The following is a 15,603-nucleotide window of genomic DNA, read 5'->3' as shown; positions in this document are numbered from 1 at the left end:
CATCACCCTTCTGTCCCTCTCTGAACCCACATGCTTTATTTGTCTTTTGGTACTTTGTGTACCAGAACAGTTGTCATTAGTAATGAATGCATTCATCTAATAAATGTCTAATATCAGAAACAACCACACGGGGGCGTAGTAACCCCTGTTATGTTTGTGTATGTGATGTCATAAACATCAGTTTAGTTCATTAGTGATTTTAACATGTAATTCACAATGTCAGCTGTCAGCAAAAAAGCTAAACACTTAAACTGTGTAATTTCAATGAAATCAGTTTTTAGGGATGATGACATAACTCCACATTTTGCCACATCACGTCTCTTGGCCATCCAGCCTTTCTTACTCTTATAAATGCACTTAGTGCAAACTGACATATAATCCAATTCACAGAATGCACTATATAATTGCTCAACACTCTGCACTTAACCCGCCTTCACAAATGCCTAAATCACTTAAACAACAGGAAATGCAGGGGGATATGAAACACGAAAGAAAAGCTGCACTAAGGAGCAATAATAATAATATCCATAAACATCAACAGAAGGAAAGCATGTTGCCATGAAGATAAACACATACACACAAACCCATTAGACCCATCCTGTTTCTCAAACTCTGAAGGCAACAGCATAGCGCTAATTATAAATGGGCTGAGTGTGGAGAATGTTTCATGTTTATTTGTCTTCTACTGAGGCAATGATGCAGAATGTCTCATCAAATTATTAAATCAATTCAGAGTACATCACTAACAGAGAAAAGCAATAACAATAACAAAGCAATAACAACAACTAAATTCTATGGTAAAAAGTTGGGGATTTTTTTTTTCCTTTTAGAAAAATTAATGAATATTAATGAAATAAATAATTGTATTGAGGATTGTATCAAGGATCACATAAAATTGATCAAAAGTGACAATAAAGATTTAGAGTTACTTAATATTCATCAAATAATCATGTATGAGCACTCAATGAACGAGCACTGTGCTACGTCCAACGAATCAAACTATTGTCTTTCTGTTCTTTTTCATTCCTTTAAAACCTGTTTAACACATTTTATTTGTTTTTATTTAGTTATACTTGTTTCTTTTATTCGTGTTTATGTAAAGCACTTTGAATTTTCATTGTGTACGAAATGTGCTATTAAATAAACTTGCCCTGTCTATGTATCCAAAAAACAACACAACCATTTCAACAGTAATGCCAGTAAGCACCAAATCAGCATTTAGGAATGTTTTCACTATTAGACACTAAAGCCTGGAGAAATGATGCAAAAAATGTTCAGTTTTACCTTCACAAGAATCCAATATTTTAAAATAGATCACAGTAAGTAAGCAATGTGCATTAAAATGACACATTTATTGTGTATGGCCGTACACCCAAAGCACTCTTCACACCACCACCACCAGTGTGCAGCATTCACTTGGATGATGGAACAGCAGCCAAGGGGACAATGGCGCCAGTGCACTCTCCACACACAAGTTACGTGGAGTGGACAGAAAGTAATAGAACCATTTCAGTTGATAATACAAGGTATTTATTTTAAATGTAATATTTTAACTTTTAAATCAGGGCCGGTGGTGCTGTTCTTCAGTAAATGGTACTTCAACAGAGGCATCTGTATTGAACTAAACCAGTTTTAATGTGACTAGAACTACAACAGCATTTTATCACTACTCTGCTGCCCACCTGATACGCTGGAATGTTTCCCAATCTGAAATATTGTTATGGCTTTTTAATTCTCTTTTTTTCATTCATATACAGTAGTCAACCTCTGAAGTGGATCAATACCTTTTATCAAAGTTGTCCTAAAACTATTGATTTTGAAAAAGTATTTTGATCCACTTTAAATGTTGAATGCTGTCTTTTAAGCTTTTTGCTATTTCTGGAGAGAATTTTGTAAAAAAAAAAAAAAAAATCTGCGGATTTATGCAGAATGATTTTAGGAATATCATAAATAAAAACTTAATATATGAAGTTTTGAACTTTTATTTGCATTATGTACATTTTGAACTTTTATTTAATGTTTACAATGCTGGTAAACATATGAGTCTCTCATATAATATATCGACTAAAAGACAAAACATATTACTTTAAAAACTTTATTGTAAATTAATCATATGAACATTTTAATTTTACTATTATTATAACCCAATATATTAGTGAAATTAATTTAAAAACTGAATAAATTTTAATTTACACACATTTACACAAGTAAATCAATAGACTGGATTTCTGCACGTGCAGATTCCATGTGGGTCTACTCATTGTGTAACTACTGTGCTATAATGTAATATAGCTATGAACTACTTACCTTCTGTAAGTAACATTTAATCAAAAAGGCTTGTCTCAATGTCGGAACAGATCCACATATCGCCGCTAGATGGCGCCATTACTTCGGTTAGTGCTCTTGTGTCAGCATAAATCCACAGAATATAATTATCCTTTATATATATATATATAAATGAACTATTTATCCCAATGTAATAAACAAACTACTAGTCAGTCAATTTTTCGAACTGTTTAAAGCCATAAAATCATTTAAAGGTCTTAAAATATTAAGTCCAATTAAACTGAGTAGCATAACAATAAACATTTAACGTTAACCTTCCAACTAATTTCAGATGCTAGGCTGCAGCCAGGCCCGGATTAAGAATTCAGAGGGCCGTGAGCACAATGTCTTGTAGGCCCCCTACATGGTCGCACCCCTATTGTAAATTAAAAAATGAGAATAACATAATATTTTTAAAATAAAATTAATCTACAATGTACTGGCCGCATTTTTAAAGTAAATGCATTTTTAATGAGATTTAACTAAATTTTAAAGCATTTAAAGCACACTTTAAAAAAATAATACAAATACAACTAGTGAAAGTTACTGGATTTTAATATACTTCTTCAAGTTCACTGAAGCAGTACAAAACAATTATATTTAAGGGTATGTTTAATGTATAGCTTCTACACACTTATAATGCATATGATTTGGATAGAACACCTCTCCAATCCAGTTCTATGAATCTGAGCCTTCTATAATACACACACTTATTAATGATTCCTACTTGTCTTTCTCTTGATGAAGAGTAGGCAATATCTGATATGTAGAGGGCGAAAAAGAAAAATGACTTCATCAGACGCTGGATTCGAACCGGGTACATAATCGCATCAAAACAAGTTGCCATGCGCTTTACAAACTCACACACGCTGCTATGTGTTGCACTCCTTAGTTATGTTGTCTCTGTCAATGAAAAGGTGGTGGGCGGGAATCACTCAATTAGCTTATTCCAACTAGGTGCGCTATTTGTATTTAGCCTAAACAGACACTCCAAAATCTGATTTTTTTCCCCCCTCGCAGGGGCCCCAAGTGCACACGGGCCTGTGCCCATAATACCCGTTGGTTAATCCGGCCCTGGCTGCAGCACTGATTAAAATAAAGACATAAGAACAGATGACATGCAGAGGATAATAACAAACCTGTGTCCTGCAGGTTTATTTATAATGTACCTAGAGTGTACAGAGTCATGACATGAAAAAGGGAAAGAGGAAAAAGTGTCCACAGCCACGGACGCATTTAAAGCAATTTCATAATATCGCGTATTGTCAGCGGCTTCCTCATACATGCACATTATAGGACTACGAGGTAGAAGTGCGCCTACAATTACATCTCTGAATAGTGTCTGGAATGAAGCAGTCAATGCTTGTTCTTATGCACAATGATAAACCCTGAAGGAGCAAACCATCAGGTTGTCTGATTTGATGATGATGAACCTCACCGAGATCCCCCCACCCACCTAAAAAAAACTTCAGATTTATGAAAATAACCCCATTGTGCTTAGAAAATACAGAAATCCTTATTTCAACAAAAAAAAATCACAACAAAAAAATCTGCATCTTAGAATACAGACAAAAATGTTTCACAATAAAGTCTGACATAATAATATTTAAAATTCTAAAAATCTCACCAAGCCCAAATAATTAAGCTCAGAGGACATACATTAGTTTAAATGGTAGTGCACATCCAGATAATTAGAGCACTTTGATATCAACAGATGCTACATTTTAAACAAAACAGGCACTAACCTGAATATCAGTGTCCTTGACTGGTTCAAGAGGCTCAAATGTAGTGGCTGCACTGAGACTCTCAAGACGCTGAGAAATATGGAAGATGTCAAGGCCTCGAGAGCCCAAGAGGATGGATCTGAAGAAAAAAATACAGATGTAAAATAAATTATACTTTTTTTATTATTAAAATAGCTCATGCAAACATAATATTTGTATATTTATTGACCTTTACGCCAATCAAGGTGTACATGACTTTATTCTTCAGTAGGATTAGTTAACCCACAAATGAAAATTCAGATATCAATTACTCACCCTCATTGCATTTCAATCCCCTGAGACCTTTATTCATCTTCAGAATACAAATTTAGATATTTTAGATTAAATCTGAGAGCTCCCTTATCCTCCATAGACAGAAACAGCTGAGATATTCAAAGTAGTGATGGGTTAATTTTGAAAAAATCCTTTATGTGACTCCAGAACGAGGACTCCTCTGTGGGAGTGATTTGTTCATTCGCACATAGGCACATTTGTGCAGGTTTTTTAAATCTTTTATCAAGTTTGATTAGTTCGTTCATCATGTGAAAAACATAAGCCAATCATACGCAGTCAAAGCCAGAAAAAGATTTAACCCTTTACATGCTGTCACATGATGACTAAACAAATGAAAAAACACAAAGGTCAAACAGTGATCTAATCATGGGTCTTTCTGGCTCAGACTGTGTGCATTGGTTAAGCTTTTATGGGACTGTCAGTGTCTCATGAACAAACAGCTCAAATTTGAAGTCGTGTCAGAAGAGCTGAGCTAATCATAGACAAATGCTTTGACAACATTTTTGAGATAGGTGTATGTTTAGGTGTTAACAAACACAACAGTTTAATGTAAAGATTGGTTTAGGCTTGTGATAGGTGTAGTAGACATTTATAAAACACAACAGGGGTCCGTTCTTCGTACGTGGATTACTCAGTTAGCTGGATTTGGATATTGACGATTTGACACGATTCAGGATCATTTCGTTCTTCAAAGCTGATCCGAGAGTTGTTGTCATAGCAACAGTTCTGCTAGGTCAAACCTGATCGGGAGCAGGTTCAATTCATATAAACAGGATTAGATCGGCTCAGTTCAAGCAAAGATAATACAGAAAGTATGTTCCGAATTCTGATATTTTCTTACAGTAGTAGTTATATACACTTGGGAAAATGGTACATATTTTTTAACTATATATATAAAGTTATAGTCATTAATAAAATAAATAAAGTTATACATATTAATAAAACTTATGCAATCTGCACCCTCGAAATGAAAGTACAAAGACTCACCTGGTGGTGCAAAGAGAAAACTTATTTACTTTTTAGATCGCTTTAGTACAAATTGTGTATAATAGAAATGCACAATATGTGACTTTTTTTAAAGCAATAATACATTTATGCAGTCATAAACATGTTTTGATAGTTAATATGCCAGTGTTTTGATGCTTCACAAAAGTTCCAGACGCCTTTACCAATATTAAAATGCTTTTGTAAACAACCAGTTATTCTTTACACCGATTAAAAAAACGGCTACAATAATAAAGAAAATATTTTCTAAATGTAGAACTAAATACACTGATTTGCATTGAAATACATGATGAATACTCTTGACACATGAAAGCCTGCAGCTCACAACAAATGTGGAAGGTTATCGCGTGTCATATTTAACAAGCCGTTTACTGCTAATTTGATGTAATTTTGCTCACATGGATAATTGAATATTAATCAGATGATGTCATTACGCTGCTGTGCCGTCAGCCAATCGCTGCATTGCTGATCATGATTTCGAGGATCGATAGATCTGTCCTTCACAACACACGCAGCGATCTCAGATCAGTTTATCCAGACATTCTAATCTGATTCGCGAACTTGTTTGAAGAACCAAATTAGCCAGAGATCAGTTATCAAGATTAAAAGATATAGGATCTGCCAAATCATCTTAGATCATTTAAGTGAGGTACGAAGAACGGACCCCATGTTACTGTAAGAGTAAGTTTAGACTTCAATAAAACGCATTAGGTAACTAAAAGAGGTAGGTTTAGGGTTGTGCTAGGTGTAGACAAAGGCTGCTCAATATAGTCCAAAACTTGCAATGTGAAGATGTGCTCACCTACAATATAATCCCATTCATTAATTCATTTTCTTTTCGGCTTAATTCCTTTATTAATCATGGGTTGCCACAGCAGAGTGAACCGCCAACTTATCCAGCATATGTTTTACGCAGCGGATGCCCTTTCGGCTGCAACCCATCACTGGGAAACACCCATACACTCTTAAACACTACGGACAATTTAGCCTACCCATTTCACCTTTAGTGCAGGTCTTTAGACTTATGGGGGAACTTGAGCACCCAGAGGAAACCAACTCAAGCACGGGGAGAACATGCAAACTCCACACAGAAATGCCAACTGACCCAGCCGAGGCTCAAACCAGCAACCTTCTTGCTGTGAGGCGACTGCGCTACCCTAATCCCAATCGATATAAAATTATACATTTTTTACCAAATAGGTTTATAATTCACAATCTTGTGAAAATATTGCAATACATAATCGCAAACAAACTAAATATTGCAACGTTATATATATCGTGCAGCCCTGGGGTTCGTTCTTTGTACCTCGCTTAAATAATCTAAGATGATATAGCAGATCCTGGATCTGTTAATCTTGATAACTGATCTCTGGCTAATTTGGTTCTTCAAACAAGTTTGTGAATCAGATTAAAATGTCTGGATAAACTGATCTGAGATCGCTGCGTGTGTTGTGAAGGACAGATCTATTCATCTATAAAATCATGATCAGCAATGCAACGATTGGCTGACAGCAATGCAACGTAATGACATCACCTGATTTATATTCGATTATCCTTGTGAGCAAAATAACGTAAAATTCATAAAAAACGTTTTTTTTAAATATGATACGCAATAACTTTCCACCTTACAGGCTACAGGCTTTACCCTTTCATGTGTCAAGAGTATTTAGCAATTTATTTAGTTTTATTGTTAGAGCAGATTTTCTTTACTAAAGTATGCATATAGTAGTATAGTAGCCGGTTTCTTAATCGGTGTAAAGAATAACTAGATGTTTACAAAAGAATTTTGATATTGGTAAAGGTGTCTGTAACTTTTGTAAAGCATCAAATCACCATCATATTAGCTGTCAAAGCATGTTTATGACTGCATATTTATTATTAGTTTTTTTTTAACTATGCATGTTTATTACACACAAATTGTAATAAAGCAATCTAAAAAGTTAATTTCAATAAATGTTCTCTTTGAACCATTGGGTGGCAGTCTTTGTACTTTTATTTTGAATTGCAGATTGCATAAGTTTTATTAATAACTTTATATATATATATATATATATATATATATATATATATATATATATATATATATATATATATATATATATATTAGGGGTGTAACGATACACTCAGCTCACGATACGATGTGTATCACGATATAGTGTTCACGATTCGATATGTATCACGATATTTGGAATAAAAATTTAAAATTTAACTGAAATGCAAATTTTACCAAGTAAACTATTTTTTATGTATTTCTTTTGTTTCAACTTGTTAAACTGAACCTTCTTTAAGAAAATAAATTAAACAGGCCTGTCTCTGGAAAATAAAACAATTTAAAAACTTCTTAAAAAATATTATTGAAATGACAGAGACAAAATTAAGGAACAATTTAAGTAAAGGTGCAAAAAAATAAGCTTTCTATTCAGTTGAATTTAACAGTAAGAGCTTAAGGTTTTGCTTGGTCACTTGTGTTTTTTCTGTGTGCAAAAAAAATCCACATTTCCAGGTAATCAGCAGTTCTATAAGATAATCCTGAACTTATGTGTATCTGTCTGAGAGGTTTTTAGGGATGGCTGTCTTCATGTTGGGCATGATGAGTGACAGGGTGGCCGTCTTTTCATTACACAGGACAGTCGTGGCTCTTTTCAGCAGTTTAGGCAGGTTTACTATTTCTTCGGCGTCGCTGATGTCGGCGCTATCAAGTATATCATGTTGACGTGCATTTTTGTGTACCTCTGTACTCAAAAGGGTTAATGCTCGTCGTATTCATAACTCTAAAATGCGAAATGATTGTTTAAATAATGTGTACGTTTTCGATTTCATTTTCACTGCTAAGTGCTGTTTATACTTCCCACGCGGCTCCTGAAAGATCACTGTTCCACAAACTAAATGTTGTTTACTACTTTATTAGTCACAACCTGCAGGTTCTGTTCACTGAAGCAGACGCGCGCGTATGGCAAGCCGTTTTAGCATTTAAACCTTTGTTCTGACTATCCATAAATATATTTAATTCATATTTAATTAAATTCCTTTAGAGATATCTCTAATTATATTTTGACTAGTCGAATTATAATTATGACTGGTCAAAATATAATTAGAGATATCGCTAAATATATTTATGGATAGTCAGATCAAAGGTTTAAATGCTAAAACGGCTTGCCATACGCGCGCGTCTATCATCCGCCCTCTGTAGTAACAGCTCACGTCTTGTGTGATTTTGCGGCGGCCAATACATCATTATATGAAGACAGAATGATATTTTAGGGTGAATTGTACCGTATAAACACAGGATGTGACTCTTTCAACACCATTAGGAGGTATCCATTTCGCTGTGCAAAGTATGTAAATCACTGTGAAGACTTTAAAACTTAGGATGTTTGACCCAGTATGCGTGTCAAAAAGCGGACGAGTCTAAAGCAATGACTGGACAACCGAAATGTTGCTAGACGTCTGATTTTGAGAGGATGGGATATCCTCTATTTCAACTCCACTCATCTTGGTCTGCTAACATTACTGCTGCTGCAATCTGAACTCACGTGCGACAGCAGGTGGAACGTAGCTCACGTGCAAACAGCTCAACTAATAAGAGAAAACGGACGTCATATCGTAATCAAATCGTCATAACGCCACGATGCATATCGAGACATTTTTGCATCGCAATAAATCGTACAACGATTAATCGTTACACCCCTAATATATATATATATATATATATATATATATATATATATATATATATATATATATATATATATATATATATATATATATATATATATATATATTTATATATATACAGGGCTCGAAATTAACTTTTTTACTTGGTAGCACCGGTGCTCCCAACTTCAAATATTTAGGAGCACCAAAAATTTTTTAGGAGCACCAGAAAAAAATTTAGGAGCACCCACCAAAAATGAATGAGCTGCAAATTGTTTTTTAAGGGATTTATTGTATTTTAAAACAATATTAATAGGACTAACAAAAACCAGAAACAACTATCTAACTAAAGCTGCGAAGACATTGATATTTGTGTGCAATAATTCCAAAATGAATGTCTAATAATTAGGCTATAGAATATTAATGATGATGAAAATGACAATAATAGTAACAATGAATTCCATTTCTCATTATGATGCTGCCTTGAATGTGCATGAATGTAGGTTATCTGCTATTAAAAGTCTGTTACTTTATGAAAAATAATTGTATAGTTTGCATCAAACAAAAATGAAGCATTGCAGTAAGAAATATTTATTTTGTACTGCTGTTTTTATATGCATGTCAATTTAATAAATAATATTTCTGATACAAAACAAACAAAAGATTATAATAAATCATTCAATTCAATGATGAAAGCTGTAAAGCAGTCATCAGTAAATAAATAAAAAAATAATATACAACTCAAAAAAGAATAGACAAAAGAAAGTAAGTAAAGTCTCACTTCTATCACTCTTTAAAAGTTTTGGTTTCAGTTTGTGTCAATTTAAAGGTTCAGTCTGAGATGATCTTCATTTTTCTGTGTTTGTGGAAAGCAGGCGAGTCAGCCGACCCAATTAATAAGTAGGCAGCGCAAGATTATTGCGCTAACCATCGGCGCAAATCCGGTCTTTGTTATGAGCCGCAGTTTCAGTGTAAACTTAGTAAAGGCGAGCTTCTTTGGCGATGATGCAGTATTAGATTTGACTTTTAGCGGACATTTGCGCTGAACACGCAGTGAATGCGACGCATGGAGATTCGGGCACCTTCTCCAAGAAGCGCGTACTCGATTGATCTCAGCTGGCGGATCATTATTCACCACGTGACGTGTCATGATCGCTTTCATCTGCGCCTCAACTTTAGGTGGGGTTTTCAAACTTGTGTGCTTTAAGTTTTTACTCTTCAGCCGTTTGCATTTCCTGTGGTCATAAAAGCTCCTTCCCTGTCATCTGACAGCGGAATACCTTGAGTGAATGACAGCTAATATGAACCAATATAGCGGCAGGGAAGAGCGATTCAGCACGTTTTTACAAAAAATCAAAACAGGTCGCACTACAACCATTATCTGCAGTCGCACTAATGCTCCCAGATATATTATGAGGTCGCATAGATTAATTTTCGGGCGCATATGCGACCAAAATGGTCGCAATTTCGAGCCCTGATATATATATATATATATATATATATATATATATATATATATATATTAACTATTTTCCCAAGTGTATATAACTACTAATGTAAGAAAATATCTGCATTTGGTACATACTTTCAGTACTATCTTTGCCTAAACTGACTTGACCTAAACTTGATTATATGAAATAAGCCTGCTCCCTAGCAGGTTTGAGCTACCAGAACTGTTTCTATGACAACAACTCTCGGATCGGTTTTAAATCACGAAATGATCCCGGATGGTGTCAAATCATCAATAACCAAATTCAGCTAACTAAGTAATCCACGTATGAAGAACAGACCCAAAAAGTATACTTTAACAAAACACAACAAATTACTGTAAGGGGCAGATTTAGTGTTGTGGTAGGTGTAGATGTTTATTATGTTGGACTCCATGTCCTGGCAAAGGGGGGCTGAAGCAAGCACACACTCTGTCTTGAAACATTGTATGAGGGAGCTCTCAGATTTAATCCTAAATATCATGATGTATGTTGTGAAAACTAACACATACAGGCAAAACAAATGAATGCAGCAACCACCGTGGTGTTTAGTCAGATACATCTTGGATTGCTTGAGGGTGACTAAATTGCCATCATGTTTTAATTTTGTGGTTAACCAGTCCTTTTCAGCCATGCCAGTGTATATTAAGGTAAAGTTGGTTTTAAATTCGCACATTTGTTCATTTAACGTTTCCTATATTGTTTACCACACTAATTTGAATATTGGGTCTGAAATAGCAGTTAAATATGACTTCAAAAAAAAAAAAAAAAAACTGTAAACAATGGTGTACTTTGATAGTCATTGGCTGTTAATATAATTTCCTTATTTAAATTTGCAAATAATAATTTTCTAAATTTATATTATCAAGGAGAAAGTCTGAATGTGCGAATATAAAACCAACTTTACCTCAATTCAGATTATACGCAGATGCCAAACTGAAGACTCACGCTTTTACGTCAGCTGTGTCTTGAGAGGTTCTGGTGAGAGTACGAGAACGCAGACGCTCCCCTGCCTGCTGGATCTCCTGAAGGTTTCGCTCAACATGGGGCAACTCGGACACGGCCTCAGTCTCTGCTGCAAGCTGTTCTGCCTGCTGCAAGAGCTCCCCGAAACCCTCAGTATCCATGTCCAGCACCTGTTCCACCTGCCAGTAACACAAGAGTTGAGTGTCTGTATTAAATGCTGATATGAACCAATACCAGTTAGTTATAATCACTCACTACAACTCTCAAAGACTGGGGCAAAGTTGGTTTTATATTGCACATTAGTTCATTTTTGAACAAGGACACATTGTGACATGCTACTTTGAATATTCAGTTTTAAATTGTATGAAAGTATGACTTAAAAACAACAGTACTATTATATTAACTGATAATGTTAATGTTATGAATTAAGGTGAAATATAAAATCAACTTTATCTCAATCTCTTAAAACAGTCTAAATGAAACTGAGACTAATAAACCAACAAATTTTATATTAATGGATTATGACTGCAAAGAAATAACTTGATCTTGTTTTATGTCACATATCACTATCATGTTAACTTTGGTATGTCAGTGACATGATTAAGAGAATATACACAGGAGAATTAAACTAACGCAGTCATTAGTAGATTACTCGTAATAAATGAATATAGCTCTCTCTCTCTCAGTGTGTGTGTGTGCGTGTGTGTGTGTATGTGTGTGCTTGTTTAAGATTTATTTACATTAACACTAGCACAATGTAAGTTAGTAAGCACAGCACTCAGCAGAACTCAGTTACTTGCTAGCAAGCTAACTTGACATGAGGTGCTGTCGGCAAACGCGGCAAAAAACACACCTGTCAAAAGCAACTATAATTATTAGGTATTAACTAGTTGATTAGTTAATAAATATGTAACAACCCACCTCGCTGTTTGTTAATCCTTCTAGCGGCTACAATAGGATAATTTCGCTTTAGCCGCTATGCTAAACACATCCCCCTCGTGAACTCCCGGGTTCCATTGAAAGCGCGCGCTGATTGGTTCAAACAGTTTTTTTCCCAGAAGCCCCCGCGACAAGAACCTTTATAAGGATCATGTCAGACACAATTTCTGTATTACTTGAAACCCTGAGATTACTGACCAATACTCAATAAACTTAGAAAATAAAGAAATTTATAAAATTATGACACTAGTAGCATTGTTGTATTGTAATATTAATTAAAATATAGAATTTAAATAGAATAGTAAAAATATAACACACACACACACACAACTTTGTTATCAGAGACAAAAATAATGTTTGTTAAGAAGCAATAATAAGACTACAATGGAAAGTATTCAAAGAAATTTAATATATATATTTATATATCTTATTTAAAATGTTTTAAACAGGAAAAGATTAAAAGATAATCAGGCCTGACTCAGCATTAATACTGTTTTTCAGCAGGTTGCTGCTCTGCATAACATAAAAACATACAGACACACTTGCCATCGCATCCATCAACACATGAGAACAGTAGAAACAATCACAAAACATACAAAATAGAGGAAAGCAGGCTACTAACTCAGTGGCTATATTGATAGTTGACCATCAGATGATAGGCTTTAGAAAAGTTTTAGAGTTATTGTTTTAGATGTTGTGGGATCTCATTCCAGGCTTTTGTGAATACAAAAAAAAAAAAAAAAAAAAAGAGATCTGTGTTCATAACAGTTTTTAAAAGTCGGTAATGACAAACATTCATTTGTTGCAGATATGGTGGAACAATTAGTCCTTGCGTTAAGTTTTGGTACCGAGCACAAAGGGCTGCTGAGGTAGCACTATTTAAAATTTTACAGTAATTCTTGATCATAATGTAATTTTGAAATGATAAAGCTTCAGAGAGTGATAGAGCCAAACAGTGATGTGTCCATCCAGAAAGTTTATTGTAGATCTTATAATCCCTATTGTACAGTCTAGCTATTGGTGCCAAGATATCATATCATGAACAAAAACAGGCAAACAGTAAGTAGAGATTATGGCACACAAAAGCATAGGTGGATTTATTTAAAAAAAAAAAAAAAAAAAAAAAAAGGCATTCCATGCAGTCTCATTAAACTAACACCAAATGGTAAGCAAATTATTTCCTTAGTGTTATGCCTTGAAATTTTACAATATTTAGGTGTATAACAAACCTAAGGACATCAACTATCAAAACGTTGTTTAAATAAATTTACAGAAGTAATCTTTTTTACATCAATAAAATCACATTGGTTTAGCTTTGTCAGGAAGATTCTGTGTATATCCCACTTGTTTTTTTTTTAAGTCAATCAAGTAACCTCACTTTTATTTTATTCATTTTTTTACCAATAATTACAAAAACAAGCCACACAAAAATAAATACCACCATTTATTTTAGACAAAGGACATGGCAGAAAAACTTACAATAGTTTCATTTTAAAGACACATCTCGTGATAGTCTTATTTGCAGCAGTACAAATCAGTGCATTGTTTTCCCTCTTTAGCCTTTGTTAGACGATTTTTGCAACATTAAACAGACAAGATTGAGAACAAAAGGAGGTCATTTATCATCTTGTAATAAAAAAAAAAAAAAAAAAAAAAAAAAGACAATCATGCGATGCAAAACGCAGACGTGGAGTAGACAAACAGATTCACATTGTAGAAAACATCACGTTGACCTCTTCATTGACAGCAGCTGGAGCCACAGGAATTGCCTTTGCAGACGCAGCCAGAGGCACACTTGCTGCAACCAGATGGGCAGCAAGAACAACAACCTGGGAAAGAGGTAAGCCACCAAATTAGTTTATTTTAAACTAATCTTAATAGTTCATCCAAAAATAACCATAACTCAGCCTTTGTTTTAAATATTTAGGGGGCTTGTTGAACTACATTATAAAATGGGTTTTGAAACATAAGCTACCCATTTAATATAAAAAAAAAAAAAAAAAAAAAAAAAAAAAAAAACCTCCCATAATCAGACATTACACTTAATATAACTTCAATAAAGGATTCTTAGCAAACTCCAAGTAGTGAAATCGCATTTACCACCCAATGGCCATAGGTACAACATTGCCCAGTCAAATAATTCATGCTAATTTTTACGTAAACCTAGCATACCAATTCAGACTTAATATTTAAATAAGTTTAATAATATAGGGACCATCAAAATTAACTAAAGGTGCAAATAAAAACCCAACTTAAGTTATTCCTACTATGAAAGTCAAATAATAGAAGCTCATCTTTGTTCATAATTAGTGAATAACAGAAGTACCTCAAATTGAGAAACATTTTTTGGGAGAGGTGTGACCCATACCAAATCATTAGACAATTTATATTAAAAAAAAAAAAAAAAAAAAAAAAAAAAATTGTTTAAAATTCACTCAGATAAAAACTTGGTTTCCCCAGAAGGAACTTAAAAAGGCAAATACATACTCTTCTTGCAGGTAGTACACTGGCAATTAGTGCACTTGCAGGTAGCACCACAGTTGCAAGTTCCAGCTTCAAAATAAGACAGACAGGTATTAAAAAGGGACATAATAAACTCTAAAGTATCTTGAGAAACAACACTAAATGCATCAGCTGAAACACTTACTCTTGGCACATTCGCAGGGGTCCATTTTTCCAGAGAGTATCCTCAAAGAGCTTGAAAGTTCCTTAGAAATATCGTTCACTCAGCTTGTGAATGAGTTGATGCTGGAGGCGTGTTTGTGCTCTGCTTTTATACAGTTCTGACTGCGCGCAGACCGCGTGCAAAAGCCCGCCCGCTCCAGCCTGCACACGGTGACTCGTTAATGACACTGGGTGCAAACAATCAGCAATCACCGTTCCCACCATGTCACATCAACGTGTTGTTTATAAGATTATATAACTATTTCCACTCTACTTGTTGAATATTGATTGCTGTTTGTTTACATGATTATATAACTTGATGCTTTTGTTGTTTTCCTTTATCGGCGTTCGATCGACAGTTAGTCACCTTCAATTCGGTTTTTACAAGAACTTTATATTACTGGTTTCAAACTGTATCTCATTTTTTTTCTTTCTTTTTTAAGCTATTAAGACTATTGAAATAGAGAAAAGCAAACATTAAAACACGTATTTGAGCATAATAAGTT

General features: G+C 34.4%; 2 protein-coding genes across 6 annotated transcripts in view; both read right to left on the bottom strand.

Moving 5' to 3' along the window:
- nup93 (nucleoporin 93) overlaps window positions 1–15,603 on the bottom strand; it is a 44,519-nt gene that overhangs the window by 25,774 nt on the left and 3,142 nt on the right. For 2 of the 5 annotated variants that reach the window (XR_015514150.1, XM_087291493.1), the window contains exons 2-3: window positions 11,477–11,673; window positions 4,071–4,188 (exon numbers count right to left, since the gene is read on the bottom strand). Coding sequence is in view for 2 of the 5 variants with exons in the window: in XM_087291493.1 (XP_087147619.1) it covers window positions 4,071–4,188; window positions 11,477–11,655 (297 nt within the window). In the remaining 3 variants the exon portion in view is untranslated. 5 annotated transcript variants of the gene reach the window in all.
- mt2 (metallothionein 2) lies at window positions 13,865–15,180 on the bottom strand. Its single transcript, XM_087293127.1, has 3 exons — window positions 15,081–15,180; window positions 14,921–14,986; window positions 13,865–14,262 (listed from the first exon to the last, which is right to left on the bottom strand). Exons 1-3 carry the CDS (start codon window positions 15,103–15,105, stop codon window positions 14,171–14,173), a joined length of 183 nt encoding a protein of 60 aa, XP_087149253.1. The 5' UTR covers window positions 15,106–15,180; the 3' UTR covers window positions 13,865–14,170.

This window comes from Danio rerio, chromosome 18, assembly GCF_052040795.2.
Source record: "Danio rerio strain M-AB ecotype USA chromosome 18, GRCz13ab, whole genome shotgun sequence".
In the NCBI taxonomy this organism is placed as follows: Eukaryota; Metazoa; Chordata; class Actinopteri; order Cypriniformes; family Danionidae; genus Danio; species Danio rerio.
Note: the sequence above shows the minus strand (reverse complement) of the source record. Positions and strands in the feature narration are given on the sequence as shown.

What these genes read in the sequence shown, in the direction of transcription:
- mt2 (XM_087293127.1), bottom strand. Translation starts at nt 15,105, where the DNA reads ATGGACCCCTGCGAATGTGCCAAGA. An exon ending in CCCCTGCGAATGTGCCAAGA is followed by an intron (nt 14,987 to 15,080) that starts GTAAGTGTTTCA and finishes CTTATTTTGAAG; the next exon opens with CTGGAACTTGCAACTGTGGT. An exon ending in GTGTACTACCTGCAAGAAGA is followed by an intron (nt 14,263 to 14,920) that starts GTATGTATTTGC and finishes CCTCTTTCCCAG; the next exon opens with GTTGTTGTTCTTGCTGCCCA.